The sequence below is a fragment of the Macaca nemestrina genome, chromosome 10 (genome assembly GCF_043159975.1).
Source record: "Macaca nemestrina isolate mMacNem1 chromosome 10, mMacNem.hap1, whole genome shotgun sequence".
NCBI lineage: Eukaryota > Metazoa > Chordata > Mammalia > Primates > Cercopithecidae > Macaca > Macaca nemestrina.
In genome coordinates this window covers 79,974,314-80,002,307 of record NC_092134.1, presented here as the reverse complement: position 1 = coordinate 80,002,307, position 27,994 = coordinate 79,974,314, and the positions used below count along the sequence as shown (strand labels likewise).

Genomic DNA, 27,994 nt, shown 5'->3' with positions numbered 1-27,994 from the left:
CTCTTTCCCCCTTCCTCCTCCTCCTCCTCCACCCCCCCCTTCCTCCTCCGCCCGCCCGCGGGGCCCCCCTCGCCTTCCCGCCCGCCCCTATTGTTCCGCCCCCGGCCTCCCGCCCTTCCCCTTCCCGCCCGCTCCCCTTTTCCCCTCAGTCGCCTCGCGCCTGCAGGTAAGCCTAAAAATTTCCCCTGCGCCCCCAACTATGGCTACCATTTCCACTTTCGTCTTCTTTCTTAGCCGGCTCGGGTCCTAGTCACGAGCCCCGGTCTCGCGTAGTCCCGCGTGAGCGCTTACCACCTCACTGTGCCTGGCCGGTCATTCACGCGAGGCCGTGGCTCTGGCGCGGCCTAGTAGGCCTCGCGCAAGGCCTATTTCCCCCCTCCCCCCGCCTTTTCCCGGTGGCGGCTGCGCAGGAGTCAGGGAGGGCGCGCGCGCGGTAGGGGGGGCGGCGGTGGATTTGTTGGTTGTGGGGGGTTGGGGGAGGCGATGGCCGGCTTGCTGGTCGGGCGGGTGAGCGCGGCTCCCCGCGGGGGTCAGGCGCTGGCGCAGCCACACGAGGAGGCGCTACTAGTCCGGCCCCTCCCCCTGTATCGCAGCGCCCCCCCCCGACCGAACCGTTTATTTTTCCCCCCTCTTCTAGTCAAGGGAAGGGGGGGCTTTTTTTCTTAAGTGGAAAATGCTTGGATGACCGAGGGGAGAGTGGGCTGCGGAGTTGAAGAAAGGGTAGACGGGCTCCCAGTTGCCGAGTTAATCAGGACGTTTCTCCGGGTAACGAATTTTTAAATTACAAAATGCCTGCCGGTGTAAACCCAGACCGAGCTATTTATGGAAGGGGTATTGGACAGCAGTATTAGCAGCTGGATTGCTGGAATGGGGTACATTTATCTTGACCTAGTCAGGAGGGAAATTTGACAGATTTCTTAAGTTGTTTAGATGGTTTGGAGTTAAAAATGCATCTTTGTACTTTACCTCGAGAAATGGCTTCAAATAGGTTTCCTCTTTGTTTTTTTTTTTTTTGCCTTTTCGAAGTTGCGTTATTGTGATATTTGTAAAGGGCTTCTTATTATATCTGCAAGGGATAAGGAATTAAACTGCCAGATTTTTACCATACCTTATTAAAAAAAGAAAGTCATTCTTACAGACCTAACGCTTCTTCCCCCACCAAGCACTGTTTTTCCTTGAGTGAAAAGTATTGAATTCTGGGATTTTGCCAGCAATTAATTGTATTCTGAAAAAGGGGAAATGGTGTGCTTTGGGGATGCACTTATATAATCACTTACATTCTTGGAGTAGCCAGAGGACAGTTTGCCATATACAGAATGGTGTGACAGCCACTTAAGCACCTAAGATATTTAGGGTATGGGCTTTGTGTTAGAGGAAAGTTAACACAGTGACTGGTTTTGTGAAGGAGGGAATCTAGCTGTGGGAGGAGAGAGATGACATGTTGAGTTTTAAAAGGATGGATACTTAAAATGTCATTGGGGACATTCTACAACTTGGGAGACGTCCTTTTTAAAGCTGTCACGATTAGGTGCTAAAGAAGGTATTGAAGGCAAAGGCATACCCAAAACCAAATTTTCTTTCTACACGTAACTAGTTATTCTAAAGCAGAAATGTTAGGAACAATATTAGGAATTGTTTCATAGGTGGGAAAAGGGCCATCCTGTATAGGAAAGGTACACTGCTGTTGTTCCTAAAAACAAAAATAAAATTTTAGGAATGCCAGTTTTATTTTGGTTGTTTTCTTTGGAAGGAAATTTAAAATTTAACAGACTTGAAATAAAAACTGGATGGTAGACACAAAAGCAAGGAAGACATCTCAAATCTGAGTAACGAGTTGGAAGGAGGAATAGGAGAAAAGGACTTAAGTGTACTTAATGTATTGAGTCATTTTCTAAAGGGGAATATGGAACCCCAGCCCGCATGGAAGTCATCTCAGATAATGTCTTTTCAGTGAGGATGTTGATCTAAATCTTTTAGAAATCATTTGGTGTTAGCCATCAGCATTTGAAATTTATAATGTGGGATATATCTCAATTTCGTTATCTAGAAATTGCTACTACGAAGAAAATTTACATGTGTTCTCTCTAGTTTTCAACTTAAACTGCTCCCCAGCGGGGAGACAAAAGGTCATTTGCCCTCACTAGTTAGTTGGAAGTTTGCTCTCATAATTTCCAGGTGTTTCTGAATTCTTTGAAGCTTTTTCTGCTGAAGGACAAGTGGTGCACGTTCAGCAGTTCCCTTAGAACCATTGCCAATTGAAGGAACCTTCTTCATCCCGAGAGTCAGCGGAAACCCTATCATTAATGAGAGGAACTGGAAAATTGCCTTCTATACTCTGTAACAGAACCTGAACTGTATATTTTGTCATGCAGTTGTGCTTGGTGTGTATATAAGTCTGACATACTGTCATTTAAGGAAAAATGTAAAGTAGAAAATATTGATAAAGTGAAAATAATTTGGGAAATAATAATCCTGTTGTTTTACTCCTCTGATTTGGTCATGTTTGCATTTTAGTTTTTGGCTTTCACTCCCTACCAGTGACCAAAGACTTGACCACTCAAAAGTCCAGCTCCCCAGAACACTGCTCGACATGGACACCGGTGTGATTGAAGGTGGATTAAATGTCACTCTCACCATCCGGCTACTTATGCATGGAAAGGTATGCTCCAGCTTGGGAAATTGGGTCATAGTAACTGCTAGGGGAGGGGCCAGGAAGAACAGACATGCATCTTGGAGCTCATCAGATTAGCACTGTGGGGCATCTGGCTTTAGCACATTTCCCTAATGGAGTAGATGTGAGTGTAGTGGGAGAATGGACAGACTTGACTAGGAAGCTCCACTGAGCAGGAAAGGCTTAATTAGAGGCTGGAGCCAAAAACTGTCTCATACCTGGATGGTAAGGTTTTTCTCATGGAGGTTGCTTATAGTAAGTCTACTCCCCCCAATAAATCTTCAAATCTTTCCATTCCTTTGGGGTAATAATTAGCATAGATAGCAGTCTGTCAGCTGGACAGTTAAAATTCCTTTTCGTGGTGAATACTTCATTAGAACATGTAGAGAAAGGAAAAATAAAATATATTTTTAAAAAGAAATACTTTGGGATTTCCTCTTACTGATGTTAGTTTTCTGCATTGCAGGAAGTTGGCAGTATCATCGGAAAGGTAAGATAATTTCATTTCAACTTTAATTACCATTTAGTTGTTCTGGATTGAAATAGCAGTTGGAGCTCATGCTTGACTTTTCCTTTACAGAAAGGAGAATCAGTTAAGAAGATGCGCGAGGAGGTAAGTTATGAAAGACTTTGAGATTGTTAACTTTGGGAAGTAACAAAACCTTTAAAACAAGTGAAAATTCTTTTTCAGAAATTAGGGAGGAAAGTCTCAATAAGGGAAAAACTGTATTTTTTTTCCAGCCTGGTTATTTGTAATGACAATCTGGGAAGTGTATTTTTTTTTTTCCCTATTCGGGAAGTGTGGTTTTGACAAGTCATAGAATTCGTTCAAGACTTAAGGCAGCTGCTCTAGGCTATATTTGAGGATAGACATGGAGCAGCAGTGTTGGAATGATGCTGACTTTGCGTTGCATCAGGATCGTGTACATTGGCAGTTCCTTGTCCCTTTTACAAGGGACTGTAGATCCTGTACATACTCAGATCTTATTGTCTCTTTAACTTCTTTCGGCTCTTGTTTCCTATCTAGAGTGGTGCACGTATCAACATCTCAGAAGGGAATTGTCCTGAGAGAATTATCACTTTGGCTGGACCCACTAATGCCATCTTCAAAGCCTTTGCTATGATCATTGACAAACTGGAAGAGGTTTGTTGTCTCCCACTCCCTCATTCTTCGTTTTTAAGTGCTTCCAGAGAGCTTGTTGATTTTCTAAGAGCTTTTTAAATTTAAGGACAAACTGGACCATGAGACTCCGTAAATGGGTCCTTAGCTTCTTGTAGCCTGCCACAAAATTCAACCATTTGTAGGTAAAAAAGAGTCATTTGAGGCTGGGTGCGGTGGCTTGTGCCTGTAATCCCAGCACTTTTGGGAGGCTGAGGCGGGCACATCACGAGGTCAGGAGTTGGAGACTAGCCTGACCAACATAGTGAAACCTCGTCTCTACTGAAAATACAAAAATTAGCCAGGCATGGTGGTGTGCGCCTGAAATCCCAGCTACTCGGGAGGCTGAGATAGGAGAAACACTTGAATCCAGGAGGTGGAGGTTGTGGTGAGCCGAGATTGCACCACTGCACTCCAGTCTGGGCAACAGAGCGAGACTCCATCTCAAAAAAAAAAAGTCACTTGAATCATCAAAACAGTTTGAGTTTTGCCACGGACTTAATGTAAATAATTTGCATGAAAAGCATCTGTTGAAAGTATGCCATTGCTTTGGTAAAAGGCTTGAGTATATACCCAACTGATACGGTTTACCTGATGTTATAAACACAAACAATCTTGCAATCCTGATGCTCTTAGGTTAAAAAGTCAATCTGTTAACATTGTATCAAAGAGTTGCTCTTAGGTTAAAAAGTCAATCTGCTAACACTGTGTCAAAATTACACTTGTTGGGAAGAGACCTAGGTTATCAGAATTGAAATGCTCAACAGCAGAGGTTTTATCAAGAGGAAGTTTTTCCCCCGCCAACCTTCAGAGGCTGAGCTATTGTCCTGGGTCTTGTATTCAGTCCCTCTCTCTCCCCCTTCTGCAGTAATGCAGCTAATTGTGCAATTGATAGGCAGAGGAGTGCTGCTTCCTTGGTGGTTGGTACTTAAACGGTGCCTGACATCTTATCCTTGCCAAGATTAGAAATGTTATCTTTTGACCCCCAGGGTCCAGAACTAGAAGTTCTAGAAGTCCAGAACTCATGGTTTAAAAAACACGTTTTAATTCTTGTTCAAGAATAAATTTGAACTAGTTCTTTTTTATACATCATAGTATTTATTTATTTATTTTTTCTTTTTAGGCAGAGTTGTGCTCTTGTCATCCAGGCTAGAGTGCAGTGGTATACCTGTAGCTCACTGCATCCTCCCAGGCTCAAGTGATCCTTCTGCCTTAGGTTCCTGAGTAACTGGGCCTACAGGTGCATGCCACCCTGCCTGGATAACTTTTTAAAAACCTTTTCTTGTAGAGATGGGGGCTTGTTATGTTTCCCAGGCTGGTCTCAAACTCCTGGCCTCAAGTGGTCCTCCTGTCTCGCCTCCCAAAGTGTTGGGATCACAGAGGTGAGCCACCATGCCCAGCATGAACTGTTTTTTTTGTTTTTTGAGACAGGGTCTTGCTCTGTTACCCAGGCTGAAGTACAGTTGTGTTACCTTGGCTCATTGCAGCCTCAATTTCCTGTACTCAAGTAGTCATCCCACCTAAGCCTCCCCAGTAGCTGGGACCACAGGCACAAACCACCATGTCTGGCTAGTTTTCATGGGTTTTGTAGAGACTGAGTCTTCCTGTGTTGCCCAGGCTCATCTTGAACTCCTGGGCTCAAGCAATCCTCCTGTCTCAGCCTCCCAAAGTGCTGGGATTACAGGCACTAGCCACCAGGCCAGGCCTTTATTTTATTGTAAGCTAGAATATGAACTGTTTATTTCTTAACCAAGGAATAAACATGTCCTTGTCTTTAGAGGTCTTAACTGCTTAAGCAGTTTCCAGGTCTTTAGTTATCAGCCTAGAGATTAGGCTAGTAAGTGATATTTAAACCACTTAATCTTCAGAAGGCTAAATTTAACTAGATTAAAACCATGACTTTTTGGATGCAGCATGTGTTTATGGGAAAGAGTATAGGCTTTGAACTAATACAGTCAAATCTACGGGTTTGTTTATTTTGTTTTGTTGAGATGGAGTTTCCTCGTCACCCAGGCTGGAGTGCAATGGCGTGTTTCCGGCTCATTGCAACCTCCGACTCCTGGGTTCAAGCAATTCTCCTGCCTCAGCCTCCCGAGTAGCTGGGATTACAGGCGCTCACCACTATGCCCGGCTAATTTTTGTATTTTTAGTAGAGATGGGGCTTCACCGTGTTGGCCAGGCTGGTCTCAGACTCCTGACCTCAGGTGATCCACCTGCCTTGACCTCCCGAAGTGCTGGGATTACAGGCGTGAACCACTGTGCCCTGCCTGTTTTTAGTTTTCTAACAGGGTAGAGTTGGTGTAAGTAGGGTTGTATTGTTTTATATCTACCTTTTTTGTTTTTTGTTTTGTTTTGAGATGGAGTCTGATTCTGTTGCCCAGTCTGGAGTGCAGTGGTGTATTCTCAGCTTACAGCAGCCTCTTCCTCCTGAATTCAATTCTCCTGCCTCAGTCTCCTGAGTAGCCACCACACCCAGCTAGTGCATGCCACCACACCCAGCTAGTTTTTGTATTTTTGTAGAGACGGGCATTCACCATGTTGGCCACGCTGGTCTTGAACTGCTGACCTCAGGTGATCTGCCCACCTCGGCCTTCCAAAGTGCTGGGATTACCAGTGTGAGCCACTGTGCCCGGCCTGTTTTATATTTTTTCTTAATATTTGATTTGATTTAAATTTATTTATTTATTTGTTTTTTGAGATATTCTCACTCTGTTGCTTAGGCTAGAGTGCAGTGGCACAATCTTGGCTCACTGCAACTTTGCTTCCTGGGTTCAAGTGATTCTCCTGTGTCAGCCTCCTGAGTAGCTGGGATTACAGGTACCAGCCACCATGCTCGGCTAATTTTTGTATTTTTAGTAGAGATGGGGTCTCACTGTTGGCCAGGCTGGTCTTGAACTCACTGACCTGAAATGATCCACCTGCTTCAGCTTCTCAAAGTGCTGGGATCACAAGCATGAACTACCGTGCCTGGCAGTATTTGATTTAATTTTGATATCACCTTTTTCCCCCATTGCCTGGCCAATGTAACTGCAAAATAGATTATCACTTTTATCCCTACCAAGTACATTTCTTCAGGGTGAAGGAAAATATATTTATGGCTAATTCTGAGGAATTTTTTCAAGAGCTTTTATCGGTACATCAGAAATAGTTTGAGAGGGGCATGGTATTGGAACTTTTGTCTACGGTGGGTTATGACCTCACAAGTCCTTACGAGATCAAGGGTAAGTGGTTCTTCACTGGCAGTTATTGGTTTCCAGGGATCTGCTTATCCTGGTGTTCTTTCTTTCTGTAGGACATAAGCAGCTCTATGACCAATAGCACAGCTGCCAGTAGACCCCCGGTCACCCTGAGGCTGGTGGTCCCTGCAAGTCAGTGTGGCTCTCTCATTGGAAAAGGTGGTTGCAAGATCAAGGAAATACGAGAGGTTAGTGACTTTTGTGCTCCTTTTAGAAATGTTAAGTATTTGTTCCAAATTGACTCTTTGTATGGCTAGGAAAAGTTAGCAGTGAGATGAAAATTTTTGTTGAATTAACAGTTCTAGAGGGTTACAATGTGATTGTACTGAAAACTATCTTGCAATATAATTATTTTGCATAATTCACAAATTGTAGTAAATCAGAACATGAGAAAGTTAATCAGAATTTCCAACTATTACATATAACATTTTTTTTCTTTTTTGGCAACTTTTCCATGAGGCTACATAGTTCTTTTTCATGTCTCAAGGGATGAGTTTGCAGTAGTAGCAACAGTTTTTCTATTTTTTAATTTTAATTTTTATTATTATTATTTTTTACGTGGTCTCACTCTGTCTCCCCAGGCTGGAGTGCAGTGGTGCAGTCATGGCTCACTGCAGGAAAACAACGACCTTCCCAGCCTCAGGTGATCCTCCCATCTCAGCCTCCTGAGGAGCTGGGACTGCAGGCTCCTGCCACCACATCCAGATTTCTGTATTTTTTTGTAGAAAAGGTGGTTTGCCATGTGGCCCAGACTGGTTTCGAACTCCTGAGCTCGAGCAATCCACCCACCTCAGTCTCCCAGTGTTGATACTACAGGCTTGAGCCAGCACACCTGCTTGCCTACAATGTCATTTTTCTTGACCAGGCTTATAAACAGCAAGGAGAAAAATAGGAAGATGTATTGGGAAATAGATGTAATTCTACTTTTTTTTTTTTTTTTGAGACGGGGTCTCACTGTCACACAGGATGAAGTGCAGCGCATAATCATGATCATGGCTTACTGCAGCCTCGACTTCCTAGGCTCATGTGACCCTCCTACCTCAAGCTTCCTGAGTAGCTGTGACCATAGGCCTACTCCACAATGCCCGGCTAATTTTTTTAATTTTTTTATTTTTATTTTTTATGGAGACGGGTCTCACTGTTTTGCTTAGGCTGGTCTCCAACTCCTGAGCCTCAGTGATTTGACTGCCTTGGTCTCCCAAAGTGCTCGGATTACAGGTGTGAGCCACCGTGCATGGCCCCTACTTCCTGTTTAACTGTGGAAGTTACATTGAATTGTGGAAGTTTTTAATTGTATTTAGATGTTACTGAATGTGTTGGAATGAAACTCGAATGGCTGCTTGAGTTTTTGGGAGTGTATTGTACATGGCATGACAACAGAGATCTTCATTTTGCTAATTGCTGTATTCCAAGCACTTGTCCCGGTACCTGGCACATGAATGGCCTTGATGTAAATATTTATTCAGTAAGATAATGAAAGGTGGGTGATACTTGGTGGGGCTTTTGCTTTGCCCAGAGGAACTATCATTAGTTGAGAGGAAACTATTTAGAAGGACCTTTTGCTTGAGAGTAGGTTAAATTTAGGCTGTTATTGAGGCTTATTCTTGTCTTTCAGTGGCTAATTTATTTTTAACTCTAATTTGTTAAACAGTTCTATGTGGAATAAGGGAAGAGTGGGACAAAGAACAAAAAGGGAAGATTGGAAATGGATGGATATCCATTAGAGTTTTAGACTCTGAAATTGCTGTTGGGAGGAATTGGAAAAGCATGAGCTGTTTTTCTCTGATTTTGAATTTCTTTTTACTCCAAAGAGTACAGGGGCTCAGGTCCAGGTGGCAGGGGATATGCTACCCAACTCAACTGAGCGGGCCATCACTATCGCTGGCATTCCGCAATCCATCATTGAGTGTGTCAAACAGATCTGCGTGGTCATGTTGGAGGTAAGCCCTCAGGCTCATGCTGAGAATGGGGGGAGGGCCATTCTGGGGACAGAGGGACTGATCTATATTTAGTAAGACTAGAATTAAGTGAAGCTGTTAAGGCTTCCAGTGGGGGTGGGGGTAAAAGGTTCCCTGAGTTCATATTTTCCTTCCCCTAGCTTTGACTTTTCTTATGGTCTGTGAGCAAAAATAGAAACTGCTAAGCAGCAGTGATCTTTGGTTCACAGCAGTTGTGTACCAGAGTCAGAGGGGGAAGATGCACTGCATGGACTGAGGGGGCCACAGATGTATTTGGGTTCCTGAGTAGCTGAGTTATTACATTTTGAATTGCTGTATTTTGGTTACATGGAAATTGGACATGTTCTTTAACAACTTGTCACTTTGTAGGAGGGTATTCAAAGTGTTATAAAGAGTAGAAAAACGTATGTATGATGATGTTTCCGAATGACTAATGAGGTCCTCATTATATACTATTATTCTATTAAAAGACTAGCAAAATTCAGGAAAATTAAGCCTTTTCAGATTTGTGATACGGAGTCGGTTTCATTGGTGAGAAATGAAACTGGAATTTTTTCTTTCTTTTTTTATTGTGTGTGCGTGTGTGTGTGTGTGTGTGTGTGATGGGTTCACTCTGTCACCCAGGCTGGAGTGCAGTGGCGCGATATTGGCTCACTGTAAACTCTGCCTACCAGGCTTAAGCGATTCTCTCACCCGTCTCCCCAGTAGCTTGGTCTACAGGCATGCGCCACCACACCTGGCTAATTTTTTTAATTTTTTGTAGAGATGGGATTTTGTCATGTTGCCCAGGCTGGTCTTGAACTCCTGAGCTCAAGCCATCCACCCGCCTCAGCCTTCCAGAGTACTGGGATTACTAGCATGAGCCGATGCACCCGGCCTGGAAACTGGATTTTCAAGTAGAGATTAGAAAAACCTTGATTGGGCCTTTGAACTATTTATAGATAGTGTCTGTATTACTCTGGACATAACACTTGAGTATTTTACTTCCTATTTTGGCTTTATTTCCTATTCAGGCCAAAAAAAATTGTGAGATACTAAAAATTACCAACTAAAATGTATGTGTTCAACAGTTTTTCATGTTCATTAAATTTATCTAAAATTTTGGAAATAGTGCCGAAGATTATTACATGGACATCTCCCTTGATGAAAATTAGTTTCAATTGTGTAGTCCTTGGACTTACTGCATTAAAGGCAAATAACGTTTAGTAGATGATTTGAGATTAGATCTAGCCAGAGACAATTTGGTAGGTAAAGGGATGGAAATAGTTTTTAATTTAACTGACCTGTGTGAGCTAAAGCCACACAGCTGAAGCAGCTTTGAAACCTTATCTCTTTTTGTTTTTTTCCCCTCTGACTCTCTCCCAGTCCCCCCCGAAGGGCGTGACCATCCCGTACCGGCCCAAGCCGTCCAGCTCTCCGGTCATCTTTGCAGGTGGTCAGGTAAGAAAATTCTTATTGATGGGCTAGAATGAACAGAGATTATATATGAAATGTCAACTTTGCCAGCATCACACCAAGCCACTCTGCATGCTTGCTGAAACCTATACTCTGGCCATAGTTTGACCTGCTTTTAGTTTTATTTTTTGTACTGGAGAAAGCTGAATGCCTTAATTTTTAGCAGGCAATGGAAGTTTTGTAGGCACTCGGAAGAGGTAACTTACTTGGTTACTTAAGGTGGGTTGGGTTAGAATATAAGAGTTGAATTGCCTTACTGTCTCTACTTCTCTCCCTGTCCCCACCCCATCCATGTTTTATGTGTGTGGGGTGATATTTAGAGGTCTAAATAAATAAAAGGTAGCAAAGAATCGGACCTCTGAAGGAGATTCTGGATGGTGGTCTCAAAATTTGGGGGTCCTGAATTTGAGTGTCCTACAAACTTCCCCTTCCCTCCACCTCACCTCCCCTACTCCTACCCCTTCACTCCCAAACTCCAGTGTGTTGTCCCCTAGGCTCTTAACCTCATAAACACTGGTTTGAACCCACATGGCATAACTGAAATCAGCTGGGGTAAGAGTTCAGTGTGCAAGAATAGAAGGGGGTGAGCGTGTTGGACTGTGGTGCTGTGACATTTCGTGTTAGAGTAAGAACACCAAAGCACCACCATGGCCTCTCTCTGCTCCTTCCTCATCAACCTAAACTCTTGATCTTTGGCACATGGACTATTCTGAAGTTAGATTATTATGACAGAAGCATTGATGAGGACTTAGTCCTATGCTCTGATTGTATTTGAGGAGTAGGTAGGTCAGGTTTTAAAATAGAGTCGGCCCTTTGTGGGTTCCACCTTCAGCCTACCTCAGATCAAAAGTATTCAGGGAAAAAAATGGGTGGTTGCATCTGTACTGAACATGTACAGGCTTTGTCTTGTCATTAAACAATACAGTATAACAAATATTTACATAGCATTTACATTGTATTAGATATTATAAGTAATGTAGAGATGATTATATGGGAGGATATGCTTAGGTTATATGCAAGTACTACACCATTTTATGTAAAAGATTTGAGTATCCATGGATATTTGTTTCTATGGGGGGGATCCTAGGACTAATCTCCCACCGATAACTTAGGGACAACTGTATTGGGATTCAGGTTGAAATAGTGACTGATTTTGGTAGCTGCCTAAGCAAGTGCATTGCTCAAAACCTTTTCCCACTTGGGGTTGGTCTGTTATAAGCATATTTAGTTAACTAGTTCCATCTTATTTGCGTTTGATCTGGGAGCCATTTAGAGGGCAAGCATAAACTTGGGAGTCCATCTCATTCACATTCTGTTGAATTGGCATAAAAATGAACAAGTTTTTAGGGATTTAGTTTGTTGTGTAGTTACGAGAGTTTTCACAGGAAGGCCGGTTATGTCACAGTGTTAACCTGGAGTCAGTTTAGTACCTTACTTTTAGACAAGTACAAACTGGTTTGGTCAAAGGGCTCTCAGTCTAGTTAGAGTTGGGCAGGATAAGCAAAGACCCAGAGTCAGTGTAGCCAGAAGGGGTTAGCCTTAGTTTTTCCTTCCCAGGAACTCCAGGTTCCTGCTCTTCTGGATTCTCCCACTCCCCCTTCAGAATATAGAGTCCCATACTGGGTGGCAGCAATCCTCTGTACTTAAAATTCTTCCTTCACTTCCTTTTTTTCCCCCTCCCCATCACACCTCCCCCTTCATACCTCTTTGCTTCCCTACCCTCCCTCCCTCCCTCCCTTCCTCCCTCCCTTCCCTTTATTTAGTTGATGGACCACCGTCTAAAAACTTGCAGTTTCTTCTATGAGTGGCCCTATCATGGATCGTTCCCACAGGCCTTTTTAAATATACCATGTCCACAGATGGACCTGTGTCTTTTGTTCCTTTGTGGCAAAGTGGGCTCTGTAGGGGTTCAACTTAATCCCACACACTGACCAGGAGCTGGGGTCAGCTCTGTTGCCCCATCCCTTCATTCTTACTGAAAATAGCCCAATTGTGCAGTGTGAAATCTGCCACTAGGTAACTTTTTTTTTTTTAATTCACTGATTACAGCTCGTTTCAAATTGTGTCTGAGCTCCTTTTTAAAGGAAAAAGGAAAAAAATAAACAACTTTTTTTGTGTGAATTTCATGCTGGTGACAAGGTGCCGGATTGACAGCCCTGGAGACTGAAATCCTCTATTTATCCACAGGACAGGTACAGCACAGGCAGCGACAGTGCGAGCTTTCCCCACACCACCCCGTCCATGTGCCTCAACCCTGACCTGGAGGGACCACCTCTAGAGGTGAGAGGGGATGTTCAGTCTCCAAGGCTCACTCAATCCTTCCGCCTCAGCCGAGACTGCCAACACACGGGGGGCCAGTGGCGCTGGTGATTTTTGGTGCTGTGGACACCACCTGTCCACGGGGACCTGGACTGACCCCCCCAACCTCATTTCACCCAGGCCGCGTAGCCCACCAGATGGTAACACCAACTTTTTTTTTTTTTTTTTTTTAATTTTTTTTTGTTCAACCCCTCTTCCCCTCTCCCACTCCTCCCACCCCATTTTCACCTTCCTTCCACCCCCACCTGGGTGTACTTTTGGGGGTACTGGCCACTGTGATGTGAGAAGCTTCACATCCTGTTAACCAGCCACTCCTTCCTTCCCCTCCCTCCCCGTTCCCTTTTCCTTTCCTCCTGTTCCCTACCCCATTGCCCTGAAGACCCAGCTCCCTTTTTGGGAGGTTATGTTGTGGGGGGAGGAGGGCATAGTGGGAGCTGCAAGTGCGTATGGAGGGGAGGTGGGAGAAGACAGGAGTTAGAACACAGTGGTTTTTGTTTACCTGTGATCAGCTCCCTAGTGTTAGGGACTCAGCTAGCATCCAGTGTTCTTAAGGTCTTTAGGCAGATAGAAAAATAAGTTGGAGAAAGGGAAGTGTTTCAAAACATGCCATGTAGGTTTGTGCAGATAGAGATCTTCCACATCACCACAATTGGTAGAAGGGTTGGGGTGGTGAGGGAAGAGATCATTATTCCTCCTAGGCTATCTTGTATACAGCGAGGAAGAGTGGGGCTTGGTCAATCGAGGCATTGCTAATCTCACTTCCCACATTTTCATTAAGAAACAGTTATGTATATTTTGCCTTTGATTGCAGGAAACTTGGCTATCTTTATAGGATCCCTGGAACAAAGTCATATTTAGGTTTCAAAGAGGGCCAATTTGGGTCTGACTGTATTTGTGAGATTCCATCTACTGCCTCAATCTCTGGCCTCCCCCATTCTGTAGTTCAACTCTGGCTTCCTGGCTAGTTGAAATGTCTTTTTCTCCCCCACTGGGTGGCTGTCCGTGATTGGTTTTTAATAGGAACTGTTTTCCTCCTTTTGTAGGCCTATACCATTCAAGGACAGTATGCCATTCCACAGCCAGATGTAAGTTTTGTTTTCACTTCTGTTTTGAAAAGCTCCCTCTCCCATCCAAAATTGTCTCACTCCTTTCTCCCAAGTAGCCAGAAGTGAGTTGGGTCTTCAGCATTTGCAATATTAAGTTGTTTTCTTCACAAGGTCAATCCCATATTTCAGCCCTTTAATCAGGGTAATGCCTTGTTTGCCTTTTAACATTTAACCCCTGAAATTCAGCATATTAGCTTCTCCTTTCCCCCTGTGTTTCAGATTACCCTGGTTCTAAAAGGGAAATGTTCCGTGGTATACTGTGATTTGTTATCTCAGGGCACAGTTTAAATTGACATTGGGACTGTACTTCCTTGCATGCAGTTCTCTTTTCCATGAGGGTAGTGGGAGGTTTGGTTTGCCTTTGGGAACTCCTCAATCTGAGATGACAATATCAAAAGTATTTGGAGGGATGGGGAAGGGGCTTATGTTACACAGAGAAGGATAGGAACCTGAACATTTCAGAATTCAACTCAAACCTTTCTTGCTGCTAAAACCTATTTAAAAGTGCTGGTATTTAGACTTCGGGCATTTTTTTTCTGCACTTTTATTCTTACTAACGTTTCCAGGTGCTGAGCATTAGGCTTGGGAAATTGAGTTTCAGTCTTGGTTAGTGGTAGGCCCCAGGAGAGAGAGTAGTAGATGTGAAGAAGGATTATTTTATGACAGGACAGTTTATATAGATGAATAAAAATAGCTGTAGTAGTCAGTGGTGGCGGTGATGGGACTAAACCCAGTATGGTTTCTACACCTCTCCTCCTCGCAGTCTCCCTGCCCCCCTCATCTCCTTCCCTCTCCCCAATACTGATGAAACCCTGCATGGTGTGTTTTCCCTAGCACCACTGCACAGTTTGTTTACCTAGCCTGTCTGTGCTTGTTCCTGCGGCAACTGTTGCAATGGCTGCAAACTACCTTCATTAAGTAGCTCCCAAGGGGATGGTCGTTGGGCAAGTGCTGTTGCTTTTCTATTCGCACACCCAAAAGGCATTCATTCTATTCTTCCAGGCACCCTTTCTATTTCTAACCCTTACCCATCATATTCTGCCAATCCCCAGGATTGCGATGCAAGCCCCATCCCTACCCTCTGTTGTAGTTTGAGTAGTAGAGTGAATTTTGGGGATCAGGACCTGCATTTTCAAATTTGAATGTGCTTGAGCCCTGGCTTTTTTAAATCTTCTAATGCCAACCTCCTGTTTCCTCCTTGCAGTTGACCAAGCTGCACCAGTTGGCAATGCAACAGTCTCATTTTCCCATGACGCATGGCAACACCGGATTCAGTGGTATGGATACCTCAGTGTTTATTTCTGTAAGGTGTAGTGCAAGAGAGAGGCCAGTCCCAAGGTCTCAGCTTGACATCTGTTTAAAACAAACTTCGTTATCCAGCATCCTGCTGGTTTAAACTTGCCTGTCTACTATGGCTAAGCCCAAGGAGGTAATGTGTTTGTTAACGTGGTTTTCATTTGGGGTCAGTTATTCTAAAAGAAAAAAAAAAAGCCCTGGAAGGTTTGGGGGTGAGGTTTGGGGATGCTTGTCAGGCAAAGGGTAGGCTGATATTTCTTTGAGCCCATCCTGACTGCTGCCCCCTTGATCTGATCAGCACCCCCTTTCTCTCCACCAGCAATTCACAGGCTTGGGTAGAGACCATCCATTTGTGCCAAATTGTGTAGTGTTTTTTTGTTTTTGTTTTTGTTTTTGTTTTATTTCTGTTTTTGGGGCTTTTCTGTATAAGGAATAACTTGTCCGATAGGGTTAGGATGAGACCACCAAACTCATTTTCACTTGTATCTTAACAGGCATTGAATCCAGCTCTCCAGAGGTGAAAGGCTATTGGGGTAATGATTAAAAAAAAAAAAATCTGTAGTATTCTACTGTTATATTAATAAACTGGTGGGAGTCTTGTTTCACTGCCCATGAACCATACCAGCAACATGCACATGGCAGAGAGGAGCTGAGAGAGCGAAGGGGTGGGCCTGGTGCCCCCGAGGGTCCCTTGATGGATCTGGCCAACCCCCTTCTAAAAATGAGACCAGCAGCCATAGTTGAGATCAGGACTAAGCTTGAGTATTAGCCAGCTGGCCTGGTTCAGTCCAGGTGTTGTTAAAGATGGGTATGGGTATTTGCTGATGGGATTTTTTTTTTTCTTTCTTTTTCTTTGGAAAACAAAATGAAAGCCAGAACAAAATTACTGAACAAAAGACAGGGACTAAATCTGGAGAAATGAAGTCCCCTCACCTGACTGCCATTTCATTCTATCTGACCTTCCAGTCTAGGTTAGGAGGATAGGGGGTGGAGGGCCTTAATCTGATACAGGTATATTTAAAACAACTCTGCATGTGTGCCAAAAGTCCATGGTACCCATTAACAGGCGTAATATTGGCACTGGTGCTAGTGAGCATCAGGTGAGATGCAGTTTGGAGCACAACAGCAGGATAGGGGTAGAAGTACAGAAGGACTTGTTTAGACATTGGTCCTCTTTGAGGATACCATACTCCCTTGCCCTTGCTTCCATCCCCTGTCCCTAATAGGCTGGGCTTTGCAGGAAATGGCATGAAATCAGCTCTTCTGAGTGTACAGAAGAACCTTTCGAGCATTATTTCTACACCCTTCTCCCCCCTCTTTCCTCTTTGGAGGCTTCCAAGTTAGTGATGAATCCCAACAGCCAATGATGCTGGGTTTCCAGTTTATTTCCTTCTGTTAGTTTAATGTGCAAGTCAGTGGGGTTTTGAATGCTGTGCATTGAATTTGCTTGCTCTCTTCTGTCTTTTAGCAGGTTTGGATGCATCTGCTCAGACTACTTCTCATGAACTCACCATTCCAAATGATGTAAGTGTAGTTAGGTTGTGTAGGATGAAAATGAGAAAATTGACTTTAAAGAAATAGATGTCGTTTCAGCAGTGTCCTGCTACCTTTTTTTTTTTTTTTTTTTCCCCCCGAGACAGAGTTTCACTCTTCTTGCCCATGCTTGAGTGCAATGGCGTGATCTACTCGCTGTAACCTCTGTCTCTGGGTTCAACCGATTCTCCTGCCTCAGCCTCCCGAGTAGCTGGGATTACAGGCATGTGCCACCACCTCTGGCTAATTTTGTATTTTTAGTAGAGATGGGGTTTCTCCATGTTGGTCAGGCTGGTCTCGCACTCCCGAGCTCAGGTGAACTGCCCGTTGTGGCCTCCCAAAGTGCTGGGATTACAGGCGTGAGTCCCTGCACTTGGCCTACATGTCCTGCTACTTTTAAGCCCTAGGGAAAGAAACTGGGAATTTTATAATTTTATCTTTTTTTTTTTTTTTTTTTTTTTGAGACGGAGTCTTTGCTCTGTAGCCCGGACTGGAGTGCAGTGGCCGGATCTCAGCTCACTGCAAGCTCCGCCTCCCGGGTTCACGCCATTCTCCTGCCTCAGCCTCCGGAGTAGCTGGGACTACAGGCGCCCGCCACCTCGCCCGGCTAGTTTTTTGTATTTTTAGTAGAGATGGGGTTTCACCGTGTTAGCCAGGATGGTCTCGATCTCCTGACCTCGTGATCCGCCCGTCTCGGCCTCCCAAAGTGCTGGGATTACAGGCTTGAGCCACCGCGCCCGGCCTATAATTTTATCTTTATTTTTGTTTTTGTTCTTCATACCCCAAGAATGGAAAATGGGAATTTTGAGATACAAAAATAAGTTGATTATAGTATGTAGAATTGTGATGACAGCTGTGATAGAATTATTGTGTGAGGTATGACAAGACAGCAGTAACTTTTTGTTGACAATAGAAATTCCTAGCTGGACGCAGTGGCTCACGCCTGTAATCCTAGCACTTTGGGAGGCCCAGGTGGGCTTATCACCTGAGCTTGGAAGTTCAAGACCAGCCTGACTACCATGGAGAAACCCATCTCTACTAAAAATGCAAAAAGCTGGGCATGGTGGCACATCTCTGTAATTCCGGCTATTTGGGAGGCTAAGGTAGGAGAATCGCTTTAACCTGGGAGGTGGAGGATGTGGTGAGCCGAGATAGTGCCGTTGCACTCCAGCCTGGGCAACGAGTGAAACTCTCATCTCAAGAAAAAAAAAAAGGGAAAGAAATTCCTGTACATTTGCTGCCTTTTTTTTTTCTTTTAAGACGGCGTCTTGCTCTTGCTCTGTTTCCCAGGCTTGGCTCACTGCAACCTCCGCCTCTTGGGTTCAGGTGATTCTCCTGCCTCAGCCTCCCGAGTAGCTGGGACTACAGGTGTGTGCCACCATGTCCAGCTGATTTTTGTATTTTTTTTTTTAATTAGAGATGGGGTTTCTCTATGTTGGTCAGGCTGATCTTGAACTCCTGACCTCCAGCGATCCCCCCTTCAGCCTCCCAAAGCATTGGGATTACATTGGGATTACAGGCGTCAACCACTGCGTCCAGCCTGCCTTTGTTTTGTAGAAGCTAAAGCCTTATCCTTAGTGGTTTTCGGCCGGGTGCAGTGGCTCATGCCTATAATCCCAGCAGTTTTGGGAGGCCGAGGCAAGTGGGTCATGAGATCAGGAGACAGGCCTGACCAACGTGGTGAAACCCTGTGTCTACTAAATGTACAGGAATTAGCCAGGCATGCACACACCTGTAATCCCACTACTCAGAAGGATGAGACAGGAGAATCGCTTGAACCCGGGAGGCAGAGGTTGTAGTGAGCCGAGATCGTGCCACTGAACTCCAGCCTGGGCAACAGAGCAAGACTCTGTCTCAAAAAAAAAAACAAGAAAGGAAAAAAAAAAAGGTGTGGTGGCTTTCTTTTTTTTGACACAGGGTCTCCCTCTGTTGCCCAGGCTGGAGCAAGAGAGGCATGATCCTGACTCACTGCAGCCTTGGATTTCCAGGCTTAAGAGATCCTCCCATCTCAGCCTCCTGAGTACCTGGGACCACAGGTACATGCCGCTATGCCTGGCTAGCTTTTTTTTGTATTTTTTTGTAAAGATGGAGTTTCGCTGTGAAACTGCTGAGCGCAAGTGATTGACCCACCTCAGCCTACAGGCATGAGTCACTGTCCCCCACCACAGTGTAGTGGTTCATGAACTTTAGATCTGTGCTATCCAAGGTCATATTGTTTACAGTATTAGTGCAAATGTTGACCTTTTTTTTTTTTTTTTTTTTTTTTTTTTTGAGACGGAGTCTCGCTCTGTCACCCGGGCTGGAGTGCAGTGGCCGGATCTCAGCTCACTGCAAGCTCCGCCTCCCGGGTTTATGCCATTCTCCTGCCTCAGCCTCCGGAGTAGCTGGGACTACAGGCGCCCGCCACCTCGCCCGGCTATTTTTTTGTATTTTTTTTAGTAGAGACGGGGTTTCACCATGTTAGCCAGGATGGTTTCGATCTCCTGACCTCGTGATCCGCCCGTCTCGGCCTCCCAAAGTGCTGGGACTACAGGCTTGAGCCACCGCGCCCGGCCGACCTTTTTTTTTTTTTTCCTCCACCTTTTCCCAAGGCAAAAACACCTTAGGAATTGGCCAGAATTCTTGTCAAGGTGGTAATTACGGCAGGATGACTTTAAGCATCTTTGCTGCCAGAAGCAATGTATTTCTACCTTTATCTATTTCTAGCTGTCTAAATTTATTTTTGTTTTGGCTCTGGTTTATTTTGTCTTTGGAATTAATACTCTGAGGACAGAAATAATGAAGAGCTAATACTTGGACCTAAAGTTGGCTCAGAACTGGCTCTCACCATGGTCCGACTGAAGAATGGGTCAAGAGTTTTTTGATCAAAAGTGTATGGATAAAGGGTATAGGATAAAGTTGGGCAGGGCGGTATACACCTGTAATCCCAGGTACAGAGATACAGAAGCTGAGGTTCGAAAATGGCTTCAACCATGGAGTTTGAGACTAGCCTGAGCAACATAGCGAGACCCTGTTTCTTTTTTTTTTTTTTTAAAGGCCAGGCGCGGTGGCTCACACCTGTAATCCCAGCACTTAGGGAGGCTGAGGCGGGTGGATCACAAGGCCAAGAGATCGAGACCATCCTGGCCAACATGGTGAAACCCCGTCTCTACTAAAAATACAAAAGTAGGCTGGGCATGATGGCATGTCCCTGTAGTCCTGCTGAGGCAGGAGAATTGCCCAAATCCAGGAGACTGAGATTGCAGTGAGGTGAAATCAGACCACTGCACTCCAGCCTGGCCACAGTTGTAGAAGCTAGAGGGCAGGGGTGGGATTCTTGGACCTAGCCATGCAACTCTAATTTGGTGTGCCTTGTTTTTCTCCCTTAAGTTGATTGGCTGCATAATCGGGCGTCAAGGCGCCAAAATCAATGAGATCCGTCAGATGTCTGGGGCGCAGATCAAAATTGCGAACCCAGTGGAAGGATCTACTGATAGGCAGGTTACCATCACTGGATCTGCTGCCAGCATTAGCCTGGCTCAATATCTAATCAATGTCAGGTAAGATTGCCCTACCTTTTGTCTTACTTATGCCAACACAGTAATGTGTGTGTGAGGGAGAGCTGCAGTATGTTATTAAATGTGGGATTACATGGGCAATGGGTAAAGATGGCCAAAAAATTTTTTTTTTGGTAGCCCTACTTTGAGTGTAGCAGAAAAAGTAAACAAATTGCAATAAGTTTGCAAGGGGTTGGGGAATAGGGAGCACAGATTGCCCGCATTTAACTTGATGATATGGGAAGAGGAAAGAGTGGCCCATGTCTTCAATAATACGAGTTCTCTGGCTAGAGCACTCTCAAAATCAATTGTGGGTCTCTTGTTCTACATAGCATATAGACTACTGTTTCTTTCACTGATTTGATTTGGAGTCCAAAGCACCCTTAATTGTAATGACAATAGAGTAATAGGACAACAAGGCAGTTTCTTGGAGGCAGCAATTACCATTTGTTCTGGAAACACCCATTTTTCTCAGATTGCACACGTGTTTTATTCAGAGCTTGTGGGAATGTGGGAAGCACAGGTATTGGAATGTTTTGGAAGTGTGAAGTGTGTTTTCTATCTCACCCCTCCCCCAATCTCATCCCTTAATGGCTTCCATTAAGGGTTTTATTTCCCTTACCCATGGCTAGGTAATGTTACTACTCTGAGAATTTGAGGACACTGTTCACAGTCAAATGGGATCCTACAGTCATTTATATTACTTGCTTTCTCAACTCATGTGCTGAAGTCACACCCTTAATTGCTTACTAATATTTTAAAGCATTGTTAGCCCTGAAGCCCTTAGGTCTGTTTTAATGGGAAGTGTTGTCTAGTTATCATTTACCTTTCTTACAAGTGTTTGGTCTCTTTGTCATAAAAGTTTTACATGAGTTCCTGAATCTAGTACAGGGGAAAGGAATTCCTATGAGGTCTGTATTGTTGTGCTTGTACTGACCATGTTTGTATGCCATGGTTATTTAGTGCTAGCTAAGAACATACCATTTCCCCAGTAGCAGTCTGACACTTGCTTTAAGTCTCTTCATTTCTTTAGGTGCTGCTACTCTGTGTAGAAAAGCTTTCCCATTCCTCTATTTGTTTTCTTGTCTATCCACCAAGCACACTAGGTTCTATGTTGAGAATGAAATGGTAGTAGTAGACTTTCACACCAAGGTTGTTTGCAAAGAGGTCTTTTTTTTTTTTTTTTTTTTTTTTGAGACGGAGTCTCGCTCTGTCGCCCAGGCTGGAGTGCAGTGGCACGATCTCGGCTCACTGCAAGCTCCGCCTCCCGGGTTCACGCCATTCTCCTGCCTCAGCCTCCCGAGTAGCTGGGACTACAGGCGCCCACAACCGCGCCCGGCTAATTTTTTTTTTTGTATTTTAGTAGAGACAGGGTTTCACCGTGTTAGCCAGGATGGTCTCGATCTCCTGACCTCGTGATCCGCCCGCCTTGGCCTCCCAAAGTGCAGCGATGACAGGCGTGAGCCACCACGCCCGGCCTCTTTTTTTTTTTTTTTTTTTTTTTTTTGAGACAGAGTCTTGCCCTGTCACCAGGCTGGAGTGCAATGACTCAGTCTCGGCTCACTGCAACCTCTACCTCCTGGGTTCAAGTGATTCTCCTGCCTCAGCCTCCCAAGTAACTGGGACTACAGGCACGCACCACGACTTCCAGCTAGTTTTTGTATTTTTAGTAGAGATGGTGTTTCACCATGTTGGCCAGGATGGTCTCAATCTCTTGACCTCATCATCTGCCTGCCTCGGCCTCCAGAGTGCTGGGATTACAGGCAGGAGCCACTGCGCCTGGCTTTTCGTATTTGTAATTAGGATTTTGGAGGGCAAGAATTTTTCGGTTTTCAGTGGCAAGAATCATGTTTTTGAAAGCTGGAATTTGTTTTGTTCTTTCGGTAGGCTTGCCTTTCATGTAATTTAAATTGTGACTGTTTAAATGTCACCTGCTTGTCTAGCCCCTGCAATAGGTCAGTGGCTACATTTCAGGAAGCAGAATTCTCTTGGTAGAGTCACTCTTTTCAGGATCATTGTTACTGAATAGCAATTGAGTATCATCGAAGCCTTGGATTAGGGTCAAAGTTTCATCTAACACCAAAGCAAAGACTGCATGCACAAAGCTTATTCTTTCCATTCTTTGGTGCAGTTTAAATGTAGAAGTCAAAGGGTTTTTTTGTTTTGTTTTGTTTCATTTTTTTAAGGTGAGAAGGATTTCACTGGATTCTGGGCATTTTCTCCTGTCTCTTGATTTTTCATGGTGGCAGTCTGGGTCCTTTTATATAGTTAGTGGACTTCTGTATCCCTCCCTCTCATTTATGGATTGCAGCTGTCTTTGGACATAGGTAACAAAATGAGGTTTTAAGAGGAGCCTTTCTGCTCTTGAAGACTTAGCCTTGTGGGCTTAATTGTCCAGGCAAATTTCCCAAATATATGTGGTTCTGGCTTAGACACAGGCATTTGGGAGACACATATCCTTACTGTTCTGTGGAGCTTATTTTGGGAGTAGAAGCAGCAGCATTTTTGCTTTTTAAGTATGAATTTTTAGGTGATACTTGAGTTTCTCTTTTCCACTTCTGAAAGGTCCACATTAAAAGTATGATCGGTCAAAAACAACTTTTTATACGCCTCCCACCAGAAAAGTTTCCCTAGTTCTTATCTACACTTCTGTTCTCAGCATTTTTCTTTGAAAACGCTACATTCTTTGAAATTTGAAATTAGTCAGTGACCTACTTTGGACTCTTGTCTCTTTCTACCCTAATATTGGTTTATTTGCTGTGGAAATATAAGCAGACTTTAATACTACAGCTGGAAGGATTTTTTAAAATTCTGCTTTATAAATATTCAAAGCTTCACAAGTAATTACGGGATAATTGATTTTCTGTTAGAATGGGAAATTGACATTTGATTAGAGGAAACATTTCTTCCTTGTTGGGTGATTGATGAGTGTCTTTTTTCTACCTGAAATCATTCCTTCAACGTCTGGGTTGGGTCAGTGTGTCAGACACATGAAAGTATGTGCCCTATGTTTTCTTTTTCTCTGTCAGCTTTTTCTTCCCCATAGCAGTTTTTAAGTAGCTCTGTGGAATGGAAGTATACATATTTAGAGGGTGGGACACAGGCTAAAAGAAAGCTTGTCACAAGTTGACACTAGGTCTTCCTAATTGTCAACCAGAGGCACTTACTGATATAACTGAAGCAGTTTTTGTCCTGTACTTATTCCCTTTTGTGGTCTTCCCTTCCACCCACCCTTTTTTTTTTGTTCCTTTTTTCCTCTGTTACAGTTTAGAAAACGCTAAACCCTCCTCCCAGGCAGCCTCCGTCACGATCCCTGATCACCTCAGCATCAACCTCTCTCAACCCTCCACCCCTTCTTCTTCTTCCTCCTCCACCACCACCCCCTCGCTCGCCACAGCGGGGACCTCCGACGCACCCTCCAGCCTCCCCAACCCTCTTCCGACCGCCCCTTGTGTCTCCAGTCTGCTTGGCATGAAACCCATCCCTCTCCTGGCTCTAAATGTTGTGTCTGCTGCTAAGGGTACCGGGGCTTCAGCTACCACCACCACCACCTCTGCCGTGCCATGTGTAACTAACAAACTGAAAGGCGAGAAACAGAGATTCTCTCCCTACTGATTGCATATCTTGAGGCACCTCCTCCAGTATTATTTGGTTCATTTTGTTTTCCTTTGTTAACATTGGTGAGAATGAAACTATTGTGAGCTTGTTACCCTTTCCTTTTTACTACTTTGGGGGATAACTGGGTGGGGGTGGGGGGAGTGGTAACCCTTGTTTAGGTTTAGGCCATTTCAGCTGAGTGCCTGTTTCAGGGTCTGACTTGAATTCTTTATCTAGAGCCACAGTTTTCTCTTCTTTCTTGTTTGTTACTCTTCTTTGTAGCTTTATTCTGCCTTGCAATATAACAATGTGTTAGGCTCTGTGTTAATTAATAAAAGCTGCTTCTTTAACCTTTTTTTTTTTTTAAATAATTATTTAATGGTGAAGCTATCAGCACGCCTTCTTGGCCATATTTGTGTTTCTAGCTGTAATAAAGTTGGCGCAGTAAGAACCTTAGTATACTGTGTGCTGTGAAGGGTAAAGGGTTGGGGGCTTGTGACCTGTGGCTGTTCAACTAGGAAGCCTGTATAACTGACATGGGCTTTCTGAATCCCAAGTGAATTTTATAGTCCTTTGTCAATATTCCCACAAAGAAATAAAAGCCTGCAGCAGTTTAGATCCTGAGGGTCCTCTGTAATTGGCAACAAGCTTCACTAATGACGAAGTTTGTCTGACTTCTCAGATGGCCTTACCTTGCCAGCAGCGGCTAACAAGGTGTTCATCCCAGGATTCCTCTGGTGAATGGTTACCGTGAGGGATCTCTTCCAAGTCATACATTAAGAGAATGTACTTCTTTACCCAGAATGAAGGGGAGGGGCAAAGTGGGATAAGTCTAATAAAATTAGGCAGCTTCTGTCTGCATTCCTCTGAATTACCATTATGCCTCTTTCTGTGACATTAGGGTATCTCTCAGCCAACGCATGACATTATCCACAACTTGACATGATGCCATCCACTCATCCTAAACCAACTCTGTTAACCAAGTTTCTTTACCCTTTTTTCTATTCCTTGCTGTATCCTTTCTCCTCCTCACCAACACTATCACAAGTAGGAAGTGACATGCTTAGATTTGGAAGGAACCTTAAGGATCAACTAATCTGTAACGCATTGATCCCCTTATTTTACAGATTAAAAAATAGAGGCCCTAAGATAATTTAAATTCGTAGGTTATGAGTGACTAGCCAGGACTAACAACTTAAGCTTTACTTTTACTCATATCATACTAACCTCCCTGAAACCTTGTTCATTTTCTTATGCTAAGATGGGCACAGGCCTCTCATAAAACACAAATATACTTATATAGTGGCATAAGGCCTCTGATAGCCTTCCATTCAACCAGAGTACACATTGCCACAGTGCTGAAAGTATAATGCTCTTCCCAGGGCGTTAGAGAACTCAGTGTAGAGATACTTCCCCTGATGACTTTTTCCCAGCATCCCCATTGGCTGACAAAAAAAAAAAGCTGTTAGTATTCCAATATATTGTCTCATTCTCTGATGTTATTGTGGCCCTTCCATCCCAGATTGGGCCTATGAAGAAGTGTTACAGCTCCCAAGTATGCATAAAGGATTAGATGGCCAAACCTGTCCAGTTAAGAGTTTTATTTAGTTGCTCCTTTATTATGTGGTCTCTCCCTTGGTAAGCTCTCTCCTTCTGTAGTTAGGCCTTAATCATGCTGATACCATCTCCCCCCAGGGACCTGGTTTTGTTCATGTAGTTCTTGATTGGAAAGCCTCTTAATCTAGTGGCTATTCCCCAAGGAAGGATTCCACATGTTTAAGGGGCTAGCTACCATCAGTACTTCCAAAACACCTCAGTTTTAATTTTTTTTAAAGCTTAGAGCTCCCCCATGTGGTCTTCTATCCTAGAATACCTGACTCAGTATTTCATAGCATTTCTCCTTGCCTCACCTCCCCTACTCCAGCAAATCCCTATTTGGGCTTGATACACATTCAGGACATTTCTTTTAGAGCTCTGGTGGGGCCAGAGTGCTACCACCAATTTTTATAAACTTAAATTTTTAGGTCCTAGGTCTAATGGTATCTAGCAGTTCCTTCCTTAGACCTTCAGTTCTTACTGAACCCTTTAATTCACAGCTATTGTTTACCTTTCGGTAGATCATTGTGTTTTGAAATAGCACTAGTCTACCCCCCTTTTAAGAACTAAATATTCCCTTAATGCTGAGGTGGAGAAACCATTTCTGACTAAAAATAAATAGTTTGTAGTTGAAGGACTTTTCAGTTTTTTGGTCCTTGCTTTTCTACCCAGCTTTTGGCTTTGCATTGTTGTGGAAGGGATACAGATGGTGAATTACCAGTCATGTTTTCATGACCACATATCACAAATATTTTATGCCAATCAATTTAAAATCTTATGAAATAACTTCATGAACTGAAATGAAGTCTTACACATTTGGTTCTATTCAAAATGAGAGCTGCCTGCCTGTCTTGCTGCCTGCCTACCTACCTACCAATGAAGCATACCAAGTCCTTGAATACCTTTCCCTGAAAGCCCTAAATTGGATTCCAGGACCTTAAATGACCATCTCTTTGAAACAGAAAGGCATTGTAGCCAGGTATGTTTAGATGGAGGATATGGCTTGACAAGATCTAGGAGCTTGTAGAGTGAGCTACAGAGTTAAAACAAATTATTTTGTCTGCTACTTTTAAGTCCTGAAAACTTTTTTAAAAACTTTTTAAGGCCGGGCGCGGTGGCTCACGCCTATAATCCTAGCACTTTGGGAGGCCAAGACAAGTGGATCACCTGAGATCAGAAGTTTGAGACCAGCCTGGCCAACATGGTGAAACTCCGTCTCTACTGAAAATACAAAAGTTAGCTGGGCATGGTGACAGCTGCCTGGAATCACAGCTACTCAGGAGACTGAGGCAGGAGAATCGGTAGAACACGGGAGGTGGAGGTTGCAGTGAGTTGAGATTGCGCCATTGCACTCCAGCCTGAGTGACGAGTGAAACTTGGTCTCAAAAAAAAAAAAAAAACAATAAGACCAGGCGCAGTGGCTCACGCCTGTAATAATCCCAACACTTTGGGAGGCCAAGGCAGGTGGATCGCCTGAGGTCAGGAGTTTGAGACCAGCCTGGGCAACACGTTGAAGCCTGGTCTCTACTAGCCAGGAGCGGTGGTGGCTGTCTATAATCCCAGCTATCGGGTGGAGGCTAAGGCAGGACAATTGCTTGAGGGCGGAAGTTGCAGTGAGCCAAGATCACGTCACTGCGTTCTAGCCTGGGTGACAGAGCTAGACTCTGTCTCAAAAAATAAATCAATTAATTTAAATAAATAAATTTGAGTATAATTCTTGACCCATAATTATTTTTACATCTCTTTTTAACATCTCTTTACCTTTAAAACTGTGTTACCTCATACCCTACACATTGATAGAACTTCAGGGCTTTAAAGGCCTTGAGTTGTCTCAGCATTAAACCCTTGAGACTACTCTCAGATGACTGTTTCTTTCCTAAACTGGTATTTTGTCAGCTGTTTGGGAGGAGCCAAAGTGAGCTCAGCAATAAAGAAACATTGCTTCTGTGTATTGTGAGCACTCTTTAGAGGGGCCTGTTTCCAGAAAGTATGCTCCTTGGTTAGCCCACCATGGAGGTGGAACTAAAAGAATATAGTTTGAGGGACATTTGATAACCAAGGGCTGTTTCCCTCGGTTCTGAGGTGATAGACCTCCACGTGCTTGGATTGCAAGGATTAAAGGATTATGGTACTGGTAAATTTAAGAAACCTTAAAATGTCTCCCTTGGTACTCCAGCACTGATTATTTACTCTTCACATTTCATGGACCAGGTAGAGATGAAGTGCAGCTGGGCACTGGGGAAACTAACTGAGTTCTTGTTTCTGTGTTACAGGCTTTCCTCGGAGACGGGTGGCATGGGGAGCAGCTAGAACAATGCAGATTCATCCATAATCCCTTTCTGCTGTTCACCACCACCCATGATCCATCTGTGTAGTTTCTGAACAGTCAGCGATTCCAGGTTTTAAATAGTTTGTAAATTTTCAGTTTCTACACACTTTATCATCCACTCGTGATTTTTTAATTAAAGCGTTTTAATTCCTTTCTCTGTTCAGCTGTTGATGCTGAGATCCATATTTAGTTTTATAAGCTTC

General features: G+C 43.9%; 1 protein-coding gene across 30 annotated transcripts; it reads left to right on the top strand.

Annotated features, from left to right (window-relative positions):
• Window positions 1-34: 34 nt before the first annotated feature.
• LOC105474267 (poly(rC) binding protein 2) lies at window positions 35-27,945 on the top strand. 30 transcript variants are annotated; one of them, XM_011728794.3, is made up of 15 exons: window positions 35-166; window positions 2,515-2,659; window positions 3,138-3,161; window positions 3,252-3,284; window positions 3,699-3,815; window positions 7,123-7,254; window positions 8,878-9,006; window positions 10,390-10,464; window positions 12,667-12,759; window positions 13,842-13,883; window positions 15,109-15,181; window positions 15,695-15,733; window positions 16,672-16,724; window positions 20,103-20,272; window positions 27,736-27,945. In XM_011728794.3, the coding sequence occupies exons 2-15, from the start codon at window positions 2,591-2,593 to the stop codon at window positions 27,770-27,772; spliced, it is 1,086 nt and encodes a 361-aa protein (XP_011727096.1). In that variant the 5' UTR covers window positions 35-166; window positions 2,515-2,590; the 3' UTR covers window positions 27,773-27,945. The 30 variants fall into 30 exon arrangements, with proteins under 30 accessions (XP_011727096.1, XP_011727095.1, XP_011727094.1 ...); XM_011728793.3 differs by having other exon boundaries at window positions 16,669-16,724; XM_011728792.2 differs by having other exon boundaries at window positions 10,378-10,464.
• The last annotated feature ends 49 nt before the right edge of the window (window positions 27,946-27,994 follow it).